The sequence below is a fragment of the Neovison vison genome, chromosome 7, assembly GCF_020171115.1.
Source record: "Neovison vison isolate M4711 chromosome 7, ASM_NN_V1, whole genome shotgun sequence".
NCBI lineage: Eukaryota > Metazoa > Chordata > Mammalia > Carnivora > Mustelidae > Neogale > Neogale vison.
Genome location: NC_058097.1, coordinates 160,150,675 through 160,175,350, shown reverse-complemented (window position 1 = coordinate 160,175,350; position 24,676 = coordinate 160,150,675). Strand labels below are relative to the sequence as shown.

The window sequence follows — 24,676 nt, the reverse complement described above, 5'->3', positions numbered from 1 at the left end:
AAGTGATTTTCCCAGCAGGCTCATCATGCTAAAGGCTTGCTAGGCACAGCAGCTAGATATACCCACAATACATGCATTTTGAACTTTTACAATTAAAACTAGGTTGTCAGCATTTTTTGTGTCCCCCCCCACCTTGAAAAGTAGGATTATGAGACTGAATTCCTGTAGGATGGGAATTTTAACAAATTTTCTATTTTTAGTCTCCAGTGGTTGGTGCTTAGCCCACACTCAGTAAATATCTAATGAGGAGACAGAAGTCTAACTTGTAATTGATTTAATACAGTGATTCTTGGGGTTCCTCTAATTGTTGATGGCTTACATTAACTTTGATTTTTAATGGTGGTGACACAGAGGATCCCAAGCAGGGGTCACACTTCACTGGAACACCTTCTGCCCATCCCCTTTCTTTCTAGCATCTGGCTATCCCACAGTTCTGAATCTTCCCTCTGCTCCAGACCCTACTGTTTACTCTGCTTAACTCAAGGCTCTCATCACAAGGGCAGGCTCTCTGGACATGCCTTTGTCTTCAGCCTCCTCCGGGAACTCTCCCTACATTTGCTCACCACATACTCGGACCTCATGATGATTCCCAAGCTTCTCTGTCAATACTCCCTTTGACTAGAAACCTTGGGGTTTTTTCTCAATACCCCCTCTTTAAGTCCATCTTCATTAAACTTTTATTGAATTGGTCAAAAATGGCCATTATTCTCTAGTCTAGTATTTCTTAACTGGGAGTGACTTTGGCCCCCAGGGGCATCTTGGCAATGTGTGGAGACATTTCTGGTTGCTACAACTTGGCGCGGGGCATGGCGGTGGGGGGAGCCAGTTGTGCTACTGGAGCCTGGCCTGGAGAGGCCAGGGATGCCACTAAGCTTCCTACTGGGAGCAGGACAAAGAATGATCTGGCCCCATATGTCAGTAGGGCCAACATAGAGAAACTCACACTCTAGTCTACTTAGTTGGTGCTAAGCTGCCTAAGTGGTTCTCCTTCTTCTTACCCTTCTTTTCCTGTCCATGAAATGCCTAACTATACTCAGGAAAGTGTGGATTTTGGATTTACAAATATTCAGACTTGCAGTTCTACCCAACCATCAAAATGGCCCCCAAAATTCTAGTAGCACAACATCCAAGTTAACAGCTGAAAAAATCTTGGTCAAATATGGGTTACTGATTGCAGGGTCTGGCAAGTGTAGGGATGGAGGCAAAGAAAGAGGCAAAGGAGTGGGGCAAGTGTCCTGGTGGCATAGCTGGTGGGTAGGACCCAGCTAGGCAGTCCACACCTCCCAAATCCTCCGGCATCAGCCCTCTTTCCAGGAGTGTGTTCTGTCCTTGGAGGACGTGCCCTCTCCATCAGAAACTGGCAGCCTGCAGCCCTCAAGCAGGGCAAGCTTAAAGAGCAGATCTAGCCGCCAGCCTGAGAGGCCATGTGGGACCACTCCCATCCGCCATCTGTGGTCTCTTGTTCATACAGTTAGTGCCAGTTAGTACAATCTCAGCATCAATTACTCTTTGGGGGAGGGGCTAGGGGATTGAAGACATTTCTGGTGGTGGCGCTCTTCTCCCAACCTGACCAGATCTTACTCCAAGAAAACATGTTATGCTTCCAACTTCAGAATTCAGAGAAGCATGGTTCTGCACCCTGAAAGTCTGGGGAAAAGCTCATCTTACCGCCCAGCAATGACTGTGCTTACAAGTTACAGAAGAGATGGGCTCTTCTTGCTGGGGTATTACACGTGACAAAAGAAGAAGACCACCAAGAGTCTAAGAACGGTTGTCTTAGCTGGATGAAGTAAGTGTGGGAGTGCTCAGTACCGTGGACTCACTGACAGGGGCTCCATAAATGCTTATGCTGACTCGCAATTGCCATGGCACTTTACCTTTATAAAGCATTTTTACATATAAGTCCTTTCATAACCCTCATGACAAGATTCTATTATCTTCATTTTACAGGTAGGAAGGCTGATGGTTCACAGACCATGAACACCTGCGCTCTCGATGCTCAGCCTCAGGCCTGGCAGGACAGTCTGCCCTTCTATCAAGGCCACCATTCTGCAGCCCCCTCCCAGTCCCGAGGCCCCCATCCTCAGCTCCAGGAAAAAGGAGTCTTCACCTTCCAGTGTGTTCCTGCGGCCGTCAGCGCCAATGATGACATCGAACTCAAAGTCCGACAGACAGTGGTCCGCAGGGAGAAATTCCGCCCGCCAGCCAATTTCTACCAAAACAGAAAAATGGTTTGAGTTGGCAGAGAAAGGTGGGAGGCCCCTGCAGTGTTGGCCAGGGGAAAGGGGATATCTCTAGGTAAAGGAACCCCAGATAGATCTGCCAGGGAAAGACTCAGAGTTCTCCTGATTCACACTCGCATCTGGAGACCTTCTGGCTTCAGTATCCGTTCAATCCTGGAGAAGGTAAACCAGCAGCGCCCACTCCATAACTGATTTAACCGGTTTCTGTAAAGGCTGAGAGTCTATCAACGGTCCTCAGGCCAGTCCCTCTTGAACCCTCTTTGTCTCAGTGCACTCTACCACATTCTCTTCATACTCCCATACAATCCTCCTTGTCCTCCCATTACCAACCAGACCCAAATGATGGATGTGCAGGGTGTCCAGAAACCTGTTCGAATTCCCACTTCATTACACTCAAAATGTTCTTTTGGGCAGCACAGAGCTTTTGATGGAACACTTCCAGGTAAAACCTTGCTGGTCATCCAGAATTGGGTCTGGGAGAGGCTAAGGGCACACGTATCTCTGGAAGGTCCCTAAAAGATGCTGTCCTGCTACAAAGGTCACTAAATGCCTCTCCTACACTCTGGAATGTTTTGAATGGAGAACAGGAAAGGTCAGAGCCCTAATGAGCCCATGAAACTCTGAGGTCTCCGACACGAAGCTACCCAAACCACAAGCCCTACCCAGGCAGTAGCGGCTTTTGGTAAGAGATAAGCTGCAGAGGCATCATGAACAAACTCTTGGACCACAGTGTGCGTGAAATCAGCACCTACATGAACATATACTATAAGGAAAAAGAGCAACATGGCTAAATAAGACATTACCCACCACGGGTGACTTCCATGGTTGGTAAACTATGCTTCAGAAAGGCTTTAAAATAATTACATACCAAATAATATTATGGGCCCTTATTTCATGTTTGTTTAAGAAGCTTCACTTTTTTTTTTTCTTTACTGGACTTTAAAATATCACGTGGACACAAGTGCAGCCACACGTCTGTGTGTGTTCCCATGCGGCCTGAAGAACTAGGAATGAACTTCAACAAACAACTGAATCTAGATCTTCTATCCTAATTACCTAGTACTTCGTTTGTCAAAGTACCACCTCCCACTGACACGGTAACCAAATGATAGGTTTAGTGGCTTAATAACTGCCCTGGGAGGAGAAGAGCAAACCTAAGGTGGCTTCGTTGGGCAGAAAAGGTAAAACGTCCTTTGATGGGATTATGCCCAGTAGCTCCCAAGAAGAGTAACTCTTATGGGAACATTCTCTGAGAGCTGCAAATGTGGTCTCCACTTGCCAATATCTGACTTATAGACATAAGAGGAAGATTGTACTGTACTTTGATTTTCTTGATCTTCAGGAGGCTCTAGAACCTTCACAAACTCCACGTTCACGTGGATTTCAACTCCCAGCATCAAGGCCACCTTGAATAGGATGAGCTGCAGTTGACGAATGCCTGTTAGGTAGCAAAGGGGAAAGAGAAGAGGTGTCAGCAGCCATGCTTGAGTGCCTCCTGTATGCAGGGTACTCTATAATCGCTCCTCACTGATCTCTGAGCAGAGCAACAGACCAATGATGATCACCACTGAGAACTAGTTATGCGCCGGCCACTCAGCGTTTTCACATTTAACCCTTACTGTGGGATAATTATTCCCATCTTATATATGAGAAACTGAGGCTCGGCGAGGTGAAGTGACTTGTTCAAGGTCATAGAGCAGCAAACTAGAACATGGACCCAGATCTGTCTGGTTCCAAGACTGCGCTCTAGCTTTTAGAAAATGCTCTCAAGATGGAGGCTCTTCCTTTCCTGCCTCCTCCCTGAGAGGGGCCAGAGGTCTGACAAGGCAAAGATGGAAAGAGGAGTAAACCTCGAGAGTAATGGCCACAAGTAAAGTCAGTGATGAAATGGCTCATTTTGTGGGGGACTGGGCCTAAGCCCTTAGCCATCCAGGGTCAGCATGAAGGGGGATTTCTCTCCACAGAGCTGGACTCATGGTAAGTCACCTTGTACCCATTGCCCCAACTCCCCCAATGAGTGTCACTAACTCATCCCTGGTCATTCAGCACACATGGGTCTGTCTCTGAATATTCTACTGTAGAGTGCAAAACTCTCTATTTTGTGGGCTTTGTACACTTAGCATTTATTGAGCATCTACAGTGGGCCAGGTGCCATGGTAGGCACAGAGACACAGAACACACTCTAATGGAGGAAACACAAGTGGACAGGTGAGGGCAGGCCACCGTGGTCGGGGGCGGGGGGGGGTGCAGGGCAGTGGCAGAACAGGGCTGGAGTTGCAGTCCAGGAAACCAACAGAGTACCAAATCCCACAGACAGATTAGGGATTATGATGGCTGCAAGAGGCCAGGGCACTTGGGAGTTAGGAGGCTTCTAGGAGTGGAAATCTCAGCGAAAATCTCTTTCACAGGAGGTGGGAAGAAGTCAGATCTCAATGGAAGGAGTCATGGGTGGGACGCAGAGACAAAGTCAACATCCTCTCTTTCTACGGTAAATGTTTTGAAATAGAAAAAAATTAAGGTAGTAAGAGAGGGTAGAGGGGCAGTGAGGTAAGGGGTTAGGAAACCAAGAGGGAGCAGAGTGGAGCTGAGCAGCCTGCTCAGACTCAGACATGGCAGGGAGGGTAGGAAGGGGAACTCAGGTGGAGGCCAGTGCAGGAGGACAGAGAGGGGCTGGCGCTGGTAGTGCCCACCAGTGGCTTCTCCTCCCCAGAGCAGAGGAGGAAGGCCATTTGCTCAGAAGGAGTTTTGGAGTGAGCACATGGGAAGGGGAGGAGGGTGCTGACACAGGACATTTGGGAACTGCTGAGGCGTGCTGGGGGCTGGGGCACAGCTGGGGCTGGAGACCAGCATCTGTCTGAAAGGAAGCCAGTCAGCTCGGGCTTAAAGAATCCGATCCCCCTCCTGCCTGGAAATAGGCCTAGGCAACGGCCTGGCCTCTCCTCATTTCAAGGCTCCTAATCTAGCTTGTTCTAACACACAGTAGGTGTTCAGCAAATTCTCCCTGCCTCCCTTCTCACAGCCAATGGAACCGCTCTTAACAATGAGTGCTCCAAATGTCAGAATCTCAGATTCAGAGTCTTGCCAGGGCTTCTGAACACCGGGAATTTTCTGAGAACTAGGGATTAAATGGGAGCCCCAGCAATGGGGCAGAGAGGGGCTCCCAACTGGCAGGGAAGGCAGCTCAATAGAGGGGGCGCTCGCATGGTCCTCTGGTGCCCAGTTCTGCCTCCCAGGAGCACTCAGTGGGAAAGTGGTGCTCAATGCTATAGTTCTGATTTGGGCAACAACGTACATTCTTCTGTGGGTGGTAGAGAATATTCCTGAAAGCTGACACAGCAGCCTGCTGGGCAAACCCAAATCTCTTTCCAACAGACTCCTGGAATTTTCTCATCCCAGAGTGGGAATACAGTCTGGGGCCACTGCTGATAGGTTCCCCTGTACCCGTGACTAAACTACACCCAATGTGGCTGACCACTGTCTTCAGTCATTCTTCTGAGCCCCACACCCTTTCCTGTCAGTTCCTGTCCTCGTGAGAACATGGCTCTCAGGGCTCTCCTGCCCCCCATGAGTTGAAAGAAGGCAGCTCTGGAACCTGAAGCTGGGGATGCCAGCTGCCTCTTCCTCTTGCTTGCTGTACACCAACGGAGGCAAAGCATTCTCTGAGTCCCTACTACCGGGCAGGCACAGTGGTAAGCACATCACAAACTTGACCTCACAAGGTGTGAGGGAGACCCTACCTCCTCTCGAGGGTCCAGGGAGGCAGGCATTCATCACATGTGAGGGAGACTTGCAGAAGGTAAGGAATTTGACCCAAGTCCCACAGCAAATGGACAAGACAGATTTGGAGCCCGGATCTGTCTAAGCCCTTGAACTCTCCCCACAGTGTTAACCTCCCTGACATTTATAGGACACAGTTTTATATATGAAATGGCTAAAGGCCTCCTCTCTGCTCAGCATGAGCGGGAAGTCTGTTCTGCCACAGCCTGTCTGAACAGATCTTGCCTCAAGAGACCCAGGCTGGAGTAACAGAGCAGAAGGGCTTGGATGTTCCCCTGAGCATGCTTGGCTGCAGGGCTGGCCCAGGGCCTGAAATCCGTGTTTCCTACTTCCCCCTCCTTGTCTGGGTGAACCCCTGTCATGATGCCCTCCCTCTTTTTAAAATGCAAGGAAACTTGGTCCCGGGCCTGCCAATTGTGTCATTCCTCTTCTAAACATGCCATGGTTTTCCCCAGAACTGGTACCACAACGTCCACGTGTTGCTCGACACCCTGGCCCGTTTCATGGTTTTGTGTGCCTCCCTCATCTGAACCCCTCTAGCGAGTCTGATGGCTCTGTTAACGTGCAGTTTATCCCTGACAAGATCTCGGTGAGCTCTATGCGAGTGCAGACCATGTTACCCACCTCTGATTCTGTTCCCCATATTTCATCCATTCACTCAGCAGCAGTTGACTGAGCACCTACTATGTGTCAAGCACCCCTTTATGCCCTGAGACAATCCGGTGAGCGGGGCACATCACAGGCCCCAACTTCATGGTGCCTACAACTCAGTGGGGCAGACGCAGCCCAGAGGTAGCATAAGGCACGGAGCTGGCCCTTCACGAAATGTCTCCCGGTTGAACCTACGGACCCCCACGGACGTGTAAGCTGGAACATCCTGGAGACTCAGTGTGGAGAGATGTGCCCCACCCAGGGTTGGCCCCATGGGCTCTACTCACTGATGTGGTCAATGGAGCCAGCGCAGAACTTCCCATAGAACTTCTTGGCTCCCAGGCCCCGCAGGTCATGGATGGTGAAAGGCCACAGGTGCAGCACATTGTTCCTGGAGAAGGTGTCCCTCTTCTCCACCACAACCACTTTGGCTCCTAGGTAGGCAAGTTCAATGGCAGTGCGCAAACCACATGGTCCTCCCCCAATGATGAGACACTGCAGAGGTAAGAGAGGAGAAAGGCGTTCGGTGACCTCTAGCACTGTGGACACAAACCCCTTGCCAACAGCTAACAGGTCCACTCAAATGAACCAGCAGTAGTAAATGAAGCACCAGTTAGGACCTGCCATTCATCCACCCAAGGTACCTCACCTGTGGGACCAACCAGTCCCCGCACCAAACCCTGGGAAAGACACAGAAGTCCAGGGACTTGGCAGGGAGGCACAGAAAGATACACTTGAGGTTCTGAGTCAGACTAACCTGAGCTTAAAGCCCAGCTCTGGCACTTGACCTCTTAGCTTCCTCATCTGGGAATGGGTATACTACTCTTTCCTCACAGAGTTATCAAAAATAAGACTGGCTTTTAAAAAACTCTGGTGCATGACTGTGACCTCAGACGAGGCAATGGTTTCTTAGATGTGATAACCCTTACACCAGCAAAACAAGAAAGAAGAGATAAATTGGACTTCATTCCTAAAATCTTTCATGCTTGAAAGGCCACCATAAGAAAGTGAAGAGACAACACAGAGATGGGAGGAAATAGTTGCAAATCATAAATGTGATAAGGGACTAGTAGCCAAAATATGTAAAGAATTTACCAACTTAATAATTAAAAAAAAAAAAGATGACCCAATTAAAGAGCAGGCAGATAATCCCCATAGAAACTTCTTCCAAGAAGACATACAAGTGGCCAGTAAGCACTGGGAAAGATGCTCAGAGTCATAAGCCATCAAGGAAATGCAAATCAAAGCCACAATGAGATACTACTTCATACCCACTAGGGTGACTATCATCAAAAAGACAGACAAAAATAAGTGTTGGCAAAGATGTGGAGAAACTGGAACCCACATTTGTCGCTGGCAGGCATGTGGATGGTACAGATGCTTTGGAACAGTTTGGCAGTTCCTCAAAAAGTTAAACAGAGTTGCCAGACAAGCCAGCAACTGTATTCCTGTGCATCAGCCCGAGAGACATGAAAACATACATCCACATGGAGATGGGCACGTGAATGTTCATGGCAGCATTATTCATTATAGCCAAAAAACAGAAACAACTGAAAAGTTCACTAGTTGATGAAGACACAAAATGTGGTATGTCCATACAAGGGATGATTCAATTCCAAAAAGGAACGAATTACTGAGCTATAGATGAACCTTGAAAACGTCATGCTAAATGAAAGCAACCAGACACAAAGGGACAGAGACGGTATGATTCCATTTACAGAAAATGTCCAGAATAGGCAAATTCATGGAGACCGAAGGGAGATTAGTGGTTGACAGGGCGGGGGAAGGGCAGTGGGGAAGGACTGCTCCCTGCTGTGTGGTTTCTTTTTAGGGTGATATTTTAGGATTCAGTTGTTGTGGTGGTTGCACAACTTTGTGAATATATTAAAACCATTGAATTACACACATTAAAAGGGTGAATGATATGGTATGTGAATTAGATATTCATAAAGTACTTACAAGATAAGAAAAAGCTCATATTCAGGAGTTTGGTACACACTAGAGTAGACACTCTCGCTCTTATCACTGAGACCCAGTCCCTGTCTTCCAGGGACTCTCCATCTAGTGGCAAACTCAGGCTTGTGGGGTAAGAAACCAGAATGCTTTGCGGTTGGTTCTATTGGGGGCCCAGAAGAGGAGATGCTGACTCTGCCTGATGAGCTAGAAAAGACTTCACAAAGAAGGTCTTTAACAATGATCACTGTCACCGCCGTCCTCACCGTCACTGCCATCCTCACCATCACCGTCCCCAGAGCCTGCATGTGTTGAACATTCACTACGTGCCGGATGCTCAGTTCACATGCGTCATGTGTTTTAGCAGTTAGTACTCCCAGCACATTGGAGAAGGAGAAACTATTATTATCCTCATTTCACAGATGGGAAAACTGAGGCACGACACAGCTAGGTAATGGGCCCCTGGTTTCCCAGATCCAGAGGGACAGAACCAGGAGGCAGACCTGGGTGGTCTCACTCCAGAGCCCATCATGCTGCAACTATTACTTCTGTCCTACTTCCACCAGGAATAAAGAAAAGAAAGAACACTTCTGCAGAGGGGTCACCCATTCCAAGAGAAAGAAGTTCCAGGAGGATGGAGAGGAGGAGACTTTGGGAGAGGGATAGGAGGGAGAGGAAAGAGATGAGGGTCAGTCCGGAGCCAGATACTGAAGGTCCTAAACACCAAGTGAGGGAGTATGACCTTGACCCCGCAGACAATGGGGCCATGCGAGCAGAGGCTGACAGAACAAGATTCTATACAGGTCCCACACTAGGTCTCAGTGGACACTGCAGTGTTGAGCAAGACCAGGGTCTTCCTCAAGGAAGCTACAGCCCTATTAGGAGAGAAGGAACAACGTGGAATGACCTAACCTTTTGTCCGGGGCAAAGCCCTTCTACTTAAACAAAGTCACCAGTACTGTGTAAGGACAGAGGGAAACGGCAGTATGCCAGCTGAGAGCGTCAAAGGTCCCCATAGGTGTGGTAGGGCCATACCCATCCTACCCCCGGGAAGCCCCTGAAGCACCTTCAAGAGGCAGAATCCCCCTGGGGTGGGAGCCCTGAGGCCACTCCAGCAAGGCCAGAGGGAAGGAGACCTATGCAGACACCTCACTGCTCAACATTACAGAGGCATCTGGGAATTTCCCCTCTGCTCAGGATCAAATCTTATCTTTAAAAAATGCATTTCCCTTCCTCTAGCAAATATTCCATCATCCAGTTATCACTCCCCTGGGGTCTCTGGGGTCTCCAAGGGAAAGTACAAACAAGCCTATCAGAAACTCCCACACCACAATCAGTGTGGCTTGCTGGATGGAACCTTCCAGGGAGTTTGTGGAAACCCCGTTAAGGGAAATGAAGTCACTGCTGAGATACAGCTCACTCCAGAGATGTCGCGGAGCGGGTATGCAAATCCTTTTGCTTCCTTTCTGGTTGGAGCAGACAAGAGAGAACCACTCCTTATCTCACACCCGAAACAGCTCCTCTGGCTTGACATAGCCAGACCATGACGGGCACTGTAAAGGAAGATTCCAAGCCCTGACTCTCTGAGGTTGCCGTTGGGGTTAAGCCTGGATTCACTGCATTTCTTAGCAGTTAGTGCATCTTTTCCTGTTTGCTGAGTCCTGTCACTCCGGGGCCAGGGATGCTGCGGGGGTGGAAGGATGTGGGGGGAAGAAGGGCAGGAAGAGAATGAGGGGGAGCTGTCCTGCCGTCCTGAGTCCTTCTGTCCACCAGGCCTGACCCCACACTGCCCCCGGAGCAAGGCAGGAGCTCCCTTTCCCACCTGTCGGGGGGTTGCTGGGCAGATTTCATGCCAACAGCAGCCAGCGTACTGTTGCCCACCTCCCAACTGAACCTGAAACCCCATGGGCGAAAGCTTCGTTTTCCCACCACTCTGGGCCCCAGCACATATTTCGGGCCTGAAATTTCGGAGACGCCAGTCACACTGTAATCTCAAGTCAAAGCAAATACCTAATTATACAAAGGGAGAAAATTCAGTGCAGATGTTATCAAGACAGGCGAGAAGGCTTGCTGGCAGGGGCCCCGCGGCTCCTCTCAGAGGACACTTGTTATGATTAACATGGGAACTCAGAATTCTGAGCAGGGACGGAAAACTGCAGCCACCAAGGGGCCTGGTCAGAGAATAGGAGAGAAGGCAGCCGCCCCCACTGTGCCCACAGGTGATGCTCTGGATGGTGGACTTGGGGCAAAGAGACCACAGGTGCAAAGGGTTGTGATAACTCAAGCTGAAAAAACTCCCCACATTTCCCACCCCCATCTGGGCTCTCACTGCTGAGGATTTGTTGCCAAGGAGAGAAGACTTTTCATTAAACTCAGCCTCAAGGCCTTTCCTGAGTCCCAAATTACACTGTACTTTCCGTCTACAGGTTCTGTCCTTAATGCTACCCCAGAACTCAGCTCTGCATGTTATAATTACCCGCATCTGTCTCCCAGGCCAGAGGGAGTGCTCCTCCAAAGCTGTCCCCGAGTCCTCCGCACTTCTGTATGCTCACAGCCCAGTACCCGGCCTGGCACACAGGAGGCTTCAATAAACAGCTGACGAAAGAATGAACTTCTCACACCTGCCCCGCCCACCCAGTTCTGGCTGTCTGTCAGTCACTGGGATGTTCAGCTCATGTCATCCCGGGTTTGCGTCTGCATTTCCCACCCAGGCAGGGGGAGCTGGGGTCTGCCAAGGCCACCAGCATTACAGACGTCAGCAGATCAGTGTGCTCAGGCGACATAAATTTATGACCCGGGGGGGAGTGGGGGCAGATCCAACACCAGCAGGAAGTCCATTGTATAGATAACTTCGTGGTGCTCAGGCCTCTGTGATTGTGCAGAGACAAACACCACATGGAAAAAACAGCTCTTATTTATCAAGGGGTGGGAAGAGGGGACGAGGGGACTAGCCCACAGTCAAAGGCACACACGGGTGCATCACGCCGTTGGCTGGGGCAGCCTCGGTCACGCGGGCCCCTCGCGCCATCCCAGAGGAGCCCCACAAGCACTCCCCACTGCTTGATAACATGATGCAGCTTCCAATCCACAAGTGGGTGGGTGTCCTGGGCCTGTGCCAAGAATGTGAAAGGTATTCAGTCCCCAGAGGGAAGCCCCAAGGGGACCAGGGGCTAAGCCAGGGGTTAGTCTTCTGGAGACTGGATTTCCGATCCTCAGCTCTGCCTCCAATTTCCTGGGGAGCTGTGTGTGCAGACGTTCCCCCGCAGGCAGACCGGGGCCAACCATCCGGGAGCGGGCCGACCTCGCTGAAGAGGAGGATTACAGTTTGTAAAAGGTATCATACCCAGGGGCTCCTGGGTGGCTCAGTGTTAAGCCTCTGCCTTCAGCTCAGGTGATGATCTCAGGGTCCTGGGATTGGGCCCTGCATTGGGCTCTCTGCTCAGCAGGGATCCTGCTTCCCCCAATCTCTCTGTCTGCCTCTCTGCATAATTGTGATTTCTCCCTGTCAAATAAATACATAAAGTCTTAAAAAAAAAAAAAAAAAAAGGTATCATGCCCAGAACCTTCTAGGGGCCAGGTGCCATCCCAGGCCCTTCATGCATGGTGTCCTGTGCATGGCCCTCCATGGTCAGAGTCAGCATCACCTCCACTTTGTAAATGAGCGAGCTGAGGACCAGAAGTTCAGCTGCTTACTCCAGGTGCCCTTATTATCCCCATTTTGGAGCAAAGAGACAGGGCCAAAAGAGAGTAAGGCCGGCCACAGGAGGGGGAAATGGCCAAGTCTGGATACAAATGGAAGCAGCATGGGTCCCAGGCATGTGCTCTGAACCGCATGTCTGACAGATGGGGAAGCAGACTTCAGGGGTGCTGTCAGGATGAAGCAGGATGAAGCGAGGGGACTGAACGGAGCTGGGCTGCAAGCCGGGCATCCGTGGCCGCTGCACAGAGGGCCTAAGCTCGGATCTGGGCCGAGTCTCCTGTGCTGCCCTGGAGTGAACGGAGCTAGGGCTCGTGCAAGTCCAGGAAGCCACTTCAGCAGGTGCCATGGACTTGAGGGTTCGGCCCTGGGCCATGCAAGCCTCCTGTGTGCCTCTGGGGCACAGGTGGCCCCGGGCGGTGAGCTGAGCCGTGTGAGGTGGTGCACAGTGCCATCTCCCAGCTAGTGTGCTGAGTGATAGGCTAGCTTTCCAGGGTGGCACTCTAGCCCCCAGGGAGGTTTCCCAGCTTCACTGGCTCTTCAGACGAGCTGCTCATCTGAAGCCAGGCGGGAAGGCCCTGACTGCTAGTGGGTTCCCACGAGTGCAAACAGCCCATCTCAGAATCATGGGACAGGATGGGACAGAGCATTTTCCAATCATAGGTGCAAGTGGGGGAGGCGGAATGGCAGGGGCCGGCCTCATGTCCCCATTCCACGGGGCAGCCCTAAGGGGAGTGATGCAGCCACTGAAGCTTCTAGCTGGCAGGAGTCTCTGCAGGCTGGGTGGCTGGGGATTTCAAGGGCCACTCCAGGCAGGGAGCAAAATCTCCCTGGACTGGACAGGACTCTGCCCCACTCCGGACTCTCTGTATCTGGGTCACACCCAGTTATTCCTGAGTAACAATTAACACTGCTTACCAACTTCAGAAATTTACAGAAAGGAAAAGGAAAAAGATATCCTGTTCTCCCTGCCTGCTCTCAAATAAATAATACAAATCCCTCTGAGAAGCATTCCACTCCTCCCTGTCCTTCCCTTCCAGCTTGAGCCTGGGCTCCGAGGAGCAACCGTACCTGCTGGCCACAGGGGCTGGGTTTTCGGGAACAGTTTCCTTTGACATGTTCTGCCCCTCGGCCTTGTGAGTTTGCTGGTACCAGACCGCAGGTCTGAAGCTCTAAGTACAACCCTCAAGGCTGTGCTTTCTGCCTCTGGGTGCTGTGGATACCTCATGGGATCTCCCCACCTAGGCGTGAGTCCCCTGAAGTCGGGCAGACATGTCAGTCCCTGCCCAACCCCCCACCAGCAGCAGAGCCCAGGACTCCTCAATAGCACCAACTGTGCCCCATCCGGCCTTTGTTGGTGCCTATACCTTCCATAATGGGAAGAGCACTAGTCACCAACTCAGAGCATTGGTAACAGTGGGAATAAAAATCAGAGCCCGCGCTTACTGCCTGCTTACAACGTGCAGGTCTGTGCTGAGCCCTGTGTAAGAAATGCATCTCGATCCCAGGATCCTGAGATCATGACCTGAGACGAAGGCAGCGGCTTAACCCACTGAGCCACCCAGGCGTCCCGCATCGGGCTGTCTGCTCAGCAGGGAGCCTGCTTCCTCCTCTCTCTCTACCTGCCTCTCTGTCTACTTGTGATCTCTGTCTGTCAAATAAATAAATAAAATCTTTAAAAAAAATTTTTTTTGAAAAGAAATGCATCTCATTTCACTTCTACAGAAATCCTGAGTTAGGCATACTCATCATACTCATCGCTGTCTGGCAGCTGAGAAAACTGGAGTTTGGGAAGCTCATAGGACTTGTCCAGGGTCACAGAACTAGGGTAGGAATTAACCAGTGACCCCAGAGCCCCTGCTTGAAATCATGAGCCTATATATTCACTCATCTGGGGCCCAGGGGGTGCTAGGTGGCAGAGGATTAAGATGTCTCCTTCTCCACTAGGACATGTAAGGACTCCTGAACACCCTGCAGGATTATGGGGATGCAAGAGAGGGCTGGTGTTCCTAAGCCTCAGAGACTGGCTGGCTGGGACCAGGGAAAAAGTACAACAGAGACCATGAGAGCTGGATTGTTTGAGGATTACCTGTGACGACTAACATCAGCTTGCTAGAGAGACAGACTGGAGACTCTATGTGATAAGAAAGACCTCTCTAGGGGAAGGCTCACAAGGCCGAGGTATAGAAGAAATGGCACACTGAGGTCTGAGCCAGAAAGAAGGTTTGGAGAGAGTGGGGAGTCCTGCTTCCACCCATGTCCCACCCCCAAAGGAGCAGAAAGGTCCTTCTAAGTCAGATCATTCACTCCAGCTCACAACCTCTAGCATCTTCCCATGGCACACAAAGCTCAACATCAGACCTTATCATGGCCTTGGGCCCTACATGACCCTCCCCTCCAATTTTTTTCCGTCTTCTGCTCCGACCACACTTCCCTCCCTCTCTGCACTTCAGCCATAATGGCCTCACTAAATACACCCAGGGCCTTTTCCATTTGTTTTGCCCCCTGTATGGAACATCCTCTCCCCCAAATTATATACATAATCTATAAAATAAACATATAAAATTATATAAAATAAAAAATATTTATTTTCTAATACAAGAAAAGGGAATCTGCTACAGAAAATATATAGACTTAGTTTTATTTACCTTCATGTTAACATTCAGCTTTCCAAACAGCATTTTAAATGTTGGTAAGTATTTCCAAGCCTACTTGTATATTTTTCCATTGCGGACTATTTTTTTCTCTTTGTAATCTAGTAGCTTTATGATATTTTCTTTGCAACATTTTCCCAAAGGTTTTCAAATATACAGAAAATTTGAAAGAATTTTAGTGAACAACCAAGTACCTACCACCTAGATTCTATAATTACATTTTACTCTCCCTTATCACATATTTATTCGTCTGTCCATCCCTCTACCCATTCATCAACTTATCTTATTTTTTTGGTGCATTCCAACTAAATTGCAGAATCAGTACATTTCCTCCCAAATACTTGAGGATGAATATCACTGACTGGAGTTCAAGATTTGTACAAACCCTTTTTGTTTTTTTAAGATAAAATTCATATATGATGAAATGCGCATATCTGAAACATATGCATTTGAGCTGACAAACTATACTCTATTTTGCTTCTTGGAACATGGGTTTCTCCCCACCAGTGGTCTTTCTTCCTGAGAGTTTCTGTCCCCTCTGGTGCTGGCTACTTGGTGTGTGCAGTTATCAGCCAGAAGTTTCTAGTCAAGGGGCAGGGTCGGGGGCCGAGCAGCCAGCTGTCTTGGCTCCCTCTTCTCCCTCAGGAAAACAGAAGTCCCAGGCCCTTCCGAGACCCCCAAAAAAGGGGTGTGGAGGAATCTCACATTCCTTGAGGAGGAACAGGGGGAAGGAGCCTTCTGAGATGGGCTGAGGCCAATTATATTCAAAGCTAAGAAATCTCAGGCCAGTTCTAATCCATATGAAAAGCAGAGCTAAGACACACAAACAATGCAGCATCCAGAAATAGATACACTAGTTCATGTTTATCACTTTCTCTTTTTGCTAAGGCTCTGAGAGCCTGTGGGCTCAGTCAGGTAGGGATCCCCAGCATATGTGACACCAGCCAGTGCTCAGCCCTTCGTTCACAGTCATCGGAACCTAGCATGCCAGGGCCACACCTGTAGCTAGTAAGAGGCCAAGCCCAGACTCAGACCCCAGGCACATGGCGCCGGAGACCACGCCTTTGGTCACTGGCCACGGAGAGCACTGTAGGTGACGGGGCAGAGAGGTAGCAGACTGGGAATGCACACAGCCCTCTTCTGTGCCAGTGAATTCTACCTCTGTGTGACCTGCTCAAAGGAAGAGATGTGTCTGGCTTGTCTTTTTGTCCCAGACACCTAGCCTGGCACAGGGTTAGTGCTCAGTGATGATTAGAAAAAAGAGAGGTGAGCCTGTTGTTGGGCCTTGGGTGGACCAGCGCCCTTGGGGGGCCAAGCTGGTAAGGGGGCAGGGAGAGCAGTGGCGCTGGCAGGATCCAGCAGGAAAATTATGGCAATGGCAGGACACCCCTTCCACTGAGACTGTGGTAACTTAACCCAGCGAGAAAGGCAGAACCCAAGCTGAGATCCCATCGAGCCACACCTTCCCAGCCTGGAGACCCCAGCCACAGTCACCCGGTGGCCAACATTTCTACTCAACAGGGACCGTGATTGGTGACCACCTGAAGTCAGGAGAAGCTCTGCTGAGTACCTTACACAAGCCAACCTGCAGCAGATACTTTCAGTACACGAAATCATCTCCACTATGAAGGGGGCGTGGCTTCTCCCACTGTGTAGCTGAGAGCCTGAGACTCAGGTGACAGGACTGAATAGAGCCAGCATTTACTGAACTCGAATTCTGTGTCACGCACTGAGCTAAGGGCCTCATATGTGTTAACTCACAGAAACCACACAGCAGCCCCAAATTAGGAAACCGAGACCCAGAATGGTAGCATGGAGTGCCCAAGTCTGCACCCCAGGAAGGAGGAGCCAGCATTCCAACCCAGGTTTCTAGTTCTGAAGGCCAGACTCATGTCACTCCTGCCAAAGATCAAACAGCTAGCAAAGCACAGAGCCTTGAGTCACTGAGGGGTCCTCGGGACACCGCCATCAGGCTCTTTCTTCTTATCTCACCCTCTCGGACACCTTTCTCCCATGAGTTAGGGTCCACTGTCCCTTTCTGGCCCATTTCTTTCTCCCTCACTGGTACTCCGACTCCTCCACTGCAGCCACCTCATCCTGTGGCCACACTGGGTGATGAGCAAGGCTGGCCTTATTGGTGGACAGCAGCCTTGTCCGAGGCTGACCTCTACAGAAAGGCCACTGTGGGCCTGGTAATGGGTCTTCGTGAGGAAAGGCCAGGCGCTCCTTCCACGTTCACCGACTCTTTCTGCTTTGAGGTCAGCAAAGGAGAGGCTATTTACCTGAGCCCAGCAGTTGTCTCTACAGCCAGTGCGGAGCTGGGCTGAGGGCCTAAGGCATGCAAGGCCACCCCTGCCACTCCACAGCCATATCTGGACCAACAAAGACTCGACCAAGAGCCCTGGAACATTCCCCAAGGAGGAGACAGCACATAAGAATACGCTATAAGAGCATACTGTTAAGAATATGGTGGCTTCCTTCACCCTTTTCTTCTATAGGGTCTCCACCCTCCTGGGCAGGTACCAGATGAATATGGCTGAGGGTCTCAGCAGGGCTTAGTTCAGACATTCGAACAGGTGAGGACCCCCCACCAGGGAACCATTCACCTGGCTGCAAAGTAAGGGATCCGGGTTCTGAAGCAGGAAGGTCCCTACCCAGCTGTGTGACTTTTGGCAGAGTGGCTCATTCCAGTGCAGGCTCCTGACCTCCATTTCCTTAACCACAAACAAGGGATCAGGGTAGCTCCTACCAACCAGGGTTGTGATGGGAGTGGAATCAATAAGATGCAGACCTGTTCCTAAAAGCGCCTTGGAGAGTACGTGGTAAGCATTCCATAAATGGTAGCATGACTGACAGCTCCTTTCCTCCCCCGCCCTCCCTACCTTCCTGAGCAGAAGTTCTCCAAGTGAAAGCAGCATTTCCACCTCAAAGATCTCACAGCCCAGTTCACCCAGAGACATACACACTGCAGTCTGGCCAGTTTTGAGGCTGAGAGTGTTTTGCATTCCCTGGGGTAGCTGTACTGCCTTTCCCAGGGTATCTGTAACTTGGCTGATGAGCCCTGCCTGGAGTCTGGGCACCCAGGAGGCTGCCAGGCCACTGGCCCCTCCATCAGCAAGCTGCCCTGTGCCCCCCAAGCCCACAGGGGTGTGTACTGCCCAAGCCCAAGATCAGGGGTCAGTACACTTTCTCTGGAGAGGACCAGATAGCAAATACTTTAGACTTCTTTCCAACTTCTGGCTTAGATCATCCTGTCTGATGTCTTCTTCCACAGCGACCCCTTTACCTTAGGGGATCCAAAGAGGTATTCGTGACAGCCCAGCAGTCTTTGTCAGTATCTCCTGCATTCTGATGGATTTCCCTTGCTGCCCTCCACCCACTGCCTAGAAGCCTGCCCTGGAACCTTTTACAGTGGCAGCTTCTCACCATTCATGTCTCAGCTCAAAGATCACATTCCTCAGAGGTATCTTCCCCACCCGACCCACATTTACTCTTACCACCTTTTCTTGTTTTCCCGTGGTACTTACCACAACCCTCCATCTCCTTTTTGTTTGTTAACCAGTTCATGGTGTCTCTCTCTCCCTCCAAAGGGGAAACTCCCATCAAAGCAGGTAACTTGCCTCCCTTATTCACGCTGTGTCCCCAGAGGCCAGAATAGTCCCTGACGCATGGGAGCTGCCTTGCCAAGGAAATACCGGAACCTAATCAAACCATACATTTACCCAAAACCGGGACACTTGCAGAGATGAACCAAAATATCACAGTCCATATTTATTGAGACACTATCTTGGGGGCTGGGCACATACTATCTTGTTAAATGAGACAGAAACTAACTTACGAGATAGAAAATATTTTATCTCCTCTCTGGTGACACAGAAGGTCCCACTGCTCAGAAACATTTATCTGCTAAGAGTCAGCTAAGTTCAAACCCAGGTCTGTCCAACACGGCCCCAAGCTACTCACCACCAGTCTTGCTTAATTTTGCTGGGGTTTTATCAATTTCGTGGGTACACAGATTATCTGCGGCAGATTAGAAATGCCGATAAGTAGTGATGTGCCTTTGGATTTTTCAAAAATGGAGGGAAGATATTATCTAAAATATGCAAACGTGTTTATTAAACAATGTGTTTCAAAGCATAGGTTTTGGGGAGAAGGAAAAAAAGGAAACTTCCAAGGAGGCAGGGATTTTTTCCTCTCACCAGTGCAATAGTTAGGGTTGGGTTAGGCAAACGACTTCGGACGCAGTTAGAGTGGAGCGCAAATCCTGACACTGCCCAAGGGAAAATCCATTTGATCACTGTATCTCCATCCACCTCCTGGAGTTGAGAGACACATGCGATACCCAACCCACAGAAGGCTGTATAGGGAAGTCCCAGATCTGGCTGTGCCACTCCCAAAGACACACCGCTGGTGTATTTACAGAAAGACTCCTTTCCCAGCGAAAGGGCTTTACCCCTCGCTGAAAACAGCAGCTAGCAGCATCTCACACGTGCCTTCTGGGCCATTCTCACCAGGGCAAGGGGGTTCTGACTCCACTTGCAGCTGCCACGAAGGAAATGAGCAAACTTGCCCAGGAGCTCTTCCAAGTGGGTTACCTTACACTATGGAGTGGTTTGTAATTAAAATGTTTTCAAAACTTCGAACAGATCACAGTGTCTAGACATCGGGAGACTCCAACCCTACACCCTCATGCTGGCCCATGATTACAACCTGCTCAAGAACACGTTTTCTTTATCAGAGCATCTTCAAGGGCACATTTCTGGAGAGCCTCTCCTTGCAGCCTGGCTGGGGGCTGCTGGGGAGTTCCTTCTTCCACCAAAGGGAAGGCATGCCTGGGCGTACAGAGCACCTGCCTGCTGCAAGGGGCCCTGCCTGGGCCAGTGGAATGGCTGGGGCACCACCTTCTAGGTTGGTGGGGGAAGTCCACATATGGAAGGCAGGACTTCTGGGATTCAGAAATGTATTGCATCATGGCTATAACCCCGGAGGGGAAGAATTACCGTAAGCCTTGAGGTAGAACAAAGACACTGCTTTCCCAGGGCAAACAGGAGGTAGGGGGGAAAGGGAGAGTGATGAAGTAGGTAAAGACATGGTTTCAGCTCTGCTGAGCTATTAAAAGGAAAAATAAGGCATTTGGAAAACATTATCTTAGCTCCTGAAGTACCTGTTCCTACCCATGAGCCAAAGAGGAAAGGATGTTCATCATTTATTCGTTCGTGTGTTCATCCAAAAAACACTCAACTAACACATTTTTTTTCTAGGCACCCTGCTGAGTGCTGGAGAGAGATGGACACATCGTATGTACTGCCCACAGGTACACCCACGTTAGCACAGGGCAAAAAAAAAAAAAAGAAAGAAAGAAAGAACATGAAGTTTCTTGAACAAGATGGAGTTCACCAAGCACACAATAGAGGGATCTGGAAAGAGCAGGGGCAGAAATCTGGTGGAAGCCACTCTCAGGCTGGGTGAAGAGGTCTAGCTAGCTGGGAATGAAAAGAGTTACACGAGACACACGTAGCCCATAAAGAGATGTAGTTTCCAAGTTGTTGTGTGAGTGTTGGGTACTCAAAGAAAAATCTAGAAAGCATGTCGAAATCTCCATCATTGATCCACAGAGCCAACGGAGGAAGACATTCAGGCTTTTACCAGGAACAGTTAGTTCTATTCAGTGAAAGTCTACTCTGTGTCAGGCATGGGATATGTAGGTTTCATTCACTTATTAGAAACCTGCAGACTAGGCGTCATTCTGACTATTCCACTGATGATGAAGAGGAGGCGCTGAAGTGTTAAGGAACCAGCCCGTGGTTGCAGGCATCTGGTGATGGCCATTATGCATTTTCTGCGATGCCCTCGGACCTCTGATCTTGAAGTCATTGCCCCTAAGAGAGGACAACATCATCCAGAGTGAGAGTATCCAATAGAACGGGGTGTCTCAGCTTTGGCACTATGGGCATTTAAGGCTGGATCATTTGTTGTTGTGGGGTGCTATCCTATGAACAGTTGGATGCTTAGCAGCATGCCTGGCTTCTACCAACTAGATGTTAATAGCAAGACCTTCTCCCCAGAGCAGCACAATGAAAAATATCTCTATTGCCAAATGTCCCTGGGGGTCAACACTGCCACCAGCTAAGAAATATAATGTGAGCCACACGTGTAATTTTCAATTTTCTAGGAGTCACACTTTAGGGGGAGGGGACTGAAAAGAGAGAGAAAATTAATTTTAATAAACGTATTTAATTCAACACATCCAAAATACTATCATTTCAACATGTAATCAATATAAAAAGCACCTGATGAGATCTTGTACAATCTTTTTTTTTTCTTTGTAAGTCACTGAAATAAGGCATGCATTTTACATAGACAGCAGAGCTCAATTTGGACTTGCCACATTTCAAGTACTATAGCCATGAGGGTAATGGTTCCCATGCTGGACAACACAGACCTCGTGAGAAAAGAGGGAGCTCACCCACACTTAAGAACGGGTGCAGACAGAGGAGCAAAAGACAATGGTGAAATGGTCAGACAGTATAATAGACAAGTTCTGGGGATGTTGACAGTTGAAGTTTTTCTTTCCCCCTCGGAGAACTGCCTCTCCCTACCAGCAACACACTGACCCCGTGGGATGGGGTGGGGCAAGCAGAGAGTGAAGAAAGGTATCTGGTAAGGAAGGGTGGAGGGGAAACCAGAGAGAGGGAGCCCAGGGGAGGGGGCCTGGGAGGCCCACCCACGCAGCCAACAAGGAGTTAGGGAGGCTTTCAGGGAGGCAACTCACAGACTCCAGCAAGTGAGGCAGAGTCAGGGAGTCAAACAGACACAGACAACTCACCCACAGTCAGGGAACGCCCAGGGTCCCCTCCACCAGCAGCGGCTGACACAGGGCTGATTTCAGCCCAAGGAACCACTGAAACAAAGCCCTCAAATCCACAGAGTCTTAGTCAATCTGGAGCCAGATCCAGGAAAATTGAGGCCCTTGCCTGGGCCCACTCAGCCACCATCCACACATCCTTGGGGTCATGCAAATGGTAGGGCTTGGGGGCTTGCCACTGCCTGGACTTTTCATCCACCCATCTGGCCACTGTTAACCTGACAGGAGAATCATTTTCCGCCTTGTGCTGATGGAGATTCAGGACCACGCTGTTGGGAAGGGCTGGGGCTGTGACACTTCACTAATAATTAAAGAAGAAAACTTAACTGAAGCACGTAATTCAAATTCAGACAAAGAGACGGTCCTCCCTTGAATATGAAACCAATTAACTAACTGATGCTTTAAATAAGGAACAAGAAACCGGAAACCCTTTGCAATTAAAAAGCAAACAGCTCTGTGGACCAAAGAAGGGAAGAAGGCACGTGAAAGGCAAGGCGGAAGGAAGAGCACAGAGAAGACAGAAAGGGACAAGGGGAGAGGCAGATCCCCACAGAGAAGGGATGGCCAAGCTCATGGAGATGGGAGGACCAGCCCCAGGCCTCAGGTGGGAGCAGGAGAGTGCTGTCCACCTCCACTCCATAAAGACTGGGGCACTACCCTTCAAACTCTTGGGGAGAGACACAGATCAGCACTCAGAGGCAGGTCAGAAGCCCACCAGGACTTGGGGCATGCACCTCTCCGCCTGCCTGCCTCCAGGAAGTGGCACATCCCACCCTCTGATTGGATAGTTCCAGAAGAGCACCTCCCCTTAGCTGACATCTGGAGTTCCACCAGCTGTGCTGGGCACCCCTGAACTGTTAACGTAGCCCCTGCTCCCCGCGCTCCCACCAGGCACCTGAACCAGGAAGGGGCACATTCCCTCACACCATTTCCCCTAACAGGAGCTGTCATCCTCACTGTGCAGGTGGGTAAAACCGAGGCCCAGGGACTATAAGCCAACCTGTGTGGTATCCACTATGTAACAGGCAGAATGAAGAGTGTGTGTTGTTAACATAATAACCTTAAAGGGGAAGGTTACATGTGGCACACACACACACACACACACACACACACACACACACACACAGAATACATGTGAAAAGGGCTTTATAAATTGCAAAGATTTACAAATGATAGTTATTAAGTTGACTCAATTCAGACAGCATATTGTCCTCTCGACAAACTTACAGACCTCTATCAACGGAACTAAGGCTGGCTTACAGAGCTCTTTCTAGTCTGTTATTCAACTGAGCCAAAAAATGCACCATAACTAACCTCTGCTTCATCCCTGCGTGGGCAAGGTTTTGTTTGTTTTTCAAAACCCACTTTTTAAGCACTGGAGAGCTCTCTGCTCTTCCCACATGGCTCTGTGTTCGGGCTGGAACAGGGAGCAGGACATGCAGAGTATGGACTGTGATCTTCCCCTAGTGTATTCCAAATGGGCGCCCATCAGGCTGAGACTCCACAGCCTTTTTAACAAATAGTGCCATGTTCGCCCTTCATCTTCACCTACTCTGCAAATTGAGTTAGAACAGAGTATGGTTCCAAAGCCCAGAACAGTTAAACAACAGAAATTAAAACCACAATACATGTCATCTGAACTCAGTGACCACAAAGCCTTTTTTGAGTCAGTGCTTAATTAAGAAAAACAAAAAAGGAGGATATGGAGTCATGATGGCATCTAGCCACTTCTCCTCCCCCCCACAACTTCCTGCATAATGAAGCATTCTATCACTTTAGCACCTTATCACCAAGATAACAATAGGCTACGTTTTTCCATCTAAGAACAGTTGGCTTGAAACAACAGACAAAGAAGCAGTGAGAGCAGCCGAGGGTCTCCAGAGCCACTGAGGACACTGATTAATGGGTTTCCCAGGCCTGCTATCAGCTGTTCCAGACACAAAGTGTAGGCATTGCTCTTAGAACATGCTACACCAAAGGCCCTATCGCAGGCACGCCAGGGAGATCAGCCTACGCGTTCCCAACCTGTGAGTCAGCCTGGAGGTGAGCCAGAGAAAGCCAAGGTGGACAGAGTAAGGGTCAGGAAAGGTCTGAGAGCCTGTAGTTCTCACTGGTGCTCCAGGAAAGGAGCCTGGCATTCCCAAGGGGCATTGAGACACCAGCTCTGACTTGAACAATGGACCACCTGGTCTGGCCTTAATTAAAAGAAAGCCACAGAGTTACACCACATTGAGAAGAGGTCTTGAAGAGGCCATCTGCTAGAACCTTGCATATCACAGAAGAGGAGACAGAGTAGAGCAGGGAGGGAGAGAGAAATTTATGCTTTTGAGGACTTCCTTTGTGCTAGCAATGATTCTTTATGTGGTGCTAAAGCTGGTAAGGTATGTTTTAACATTGCTGTTTTAGAGAAGAGGAAACTGGGACTCAAGCCACTCAAGTGACAGACTGAGGGTCACAAACTAATAAGTGAAGGAGCTGAGATTTGACCCAATTCTTCCCTGCATGCTCTGTTGCCGTGCACTGGCAGACCCCACACAGCTCCTGACCTCTAGATCCTGGCTCTGTTTCATTGGACCAGGGGTCCTCTATATATGCATGAGTCACTCTGGTAACCTGGGGAAGCCCACAGACAGGTTCTTAGAATAACATCTTGAAATGCACAAAACAAAATGTTAACACATTGAACATATCTAATAATATATTAAATAATATGATCGACCTTATATCATACCTTACATGATTTCCAAACAGTAAGTGTAAATGAGAGTCTGAGGAGCCCATAAGAAGCAAGAGGACAAATGGAAACATCTGTGATTTCTATTGGTGATCAAGTCAT

General features: G+C 49.6%; 1 protein-coding gene across 18 annotated transcripts in view; it reads right to left on the bottom strand.

The window, feature by feature from the left end:
* MICAL2 (microtubule associated monooxygenase, calponin and LIM domain containing 2) overlaps nt 1-24,676 on the bottom strand; it is a 213,252-nt gene that overhangs the window by 125,367 nt on the left and 63,209 nt on the right. For all 18 annotated transcript variants that reach the window (XR_006385669.1, XR_006385670.1, XR_006385671.1 and 15 more), the window contains 3 exons: nt 6,959-7,166; nt 3,565-3,681; nt 2,111-2,212 (listed from right to left, as the gene is read on the bottom strand). Coding sequence is in view for 14 of the 18 variants with exons in the window: in XM_044258839.1 (XP_044114774.1) it covers nt 2,111-2,212; nt 3,565-3,681; nt 6,959-7,166 (427 nt within the window). In the remaining 4 variants the exon portion in view is untranslated. The remainder of the gene's footprint in view (nt 1-2,110; nt 2,213-3,564; nt 3,682-6,958; nt 7,167-24,676) is intronic.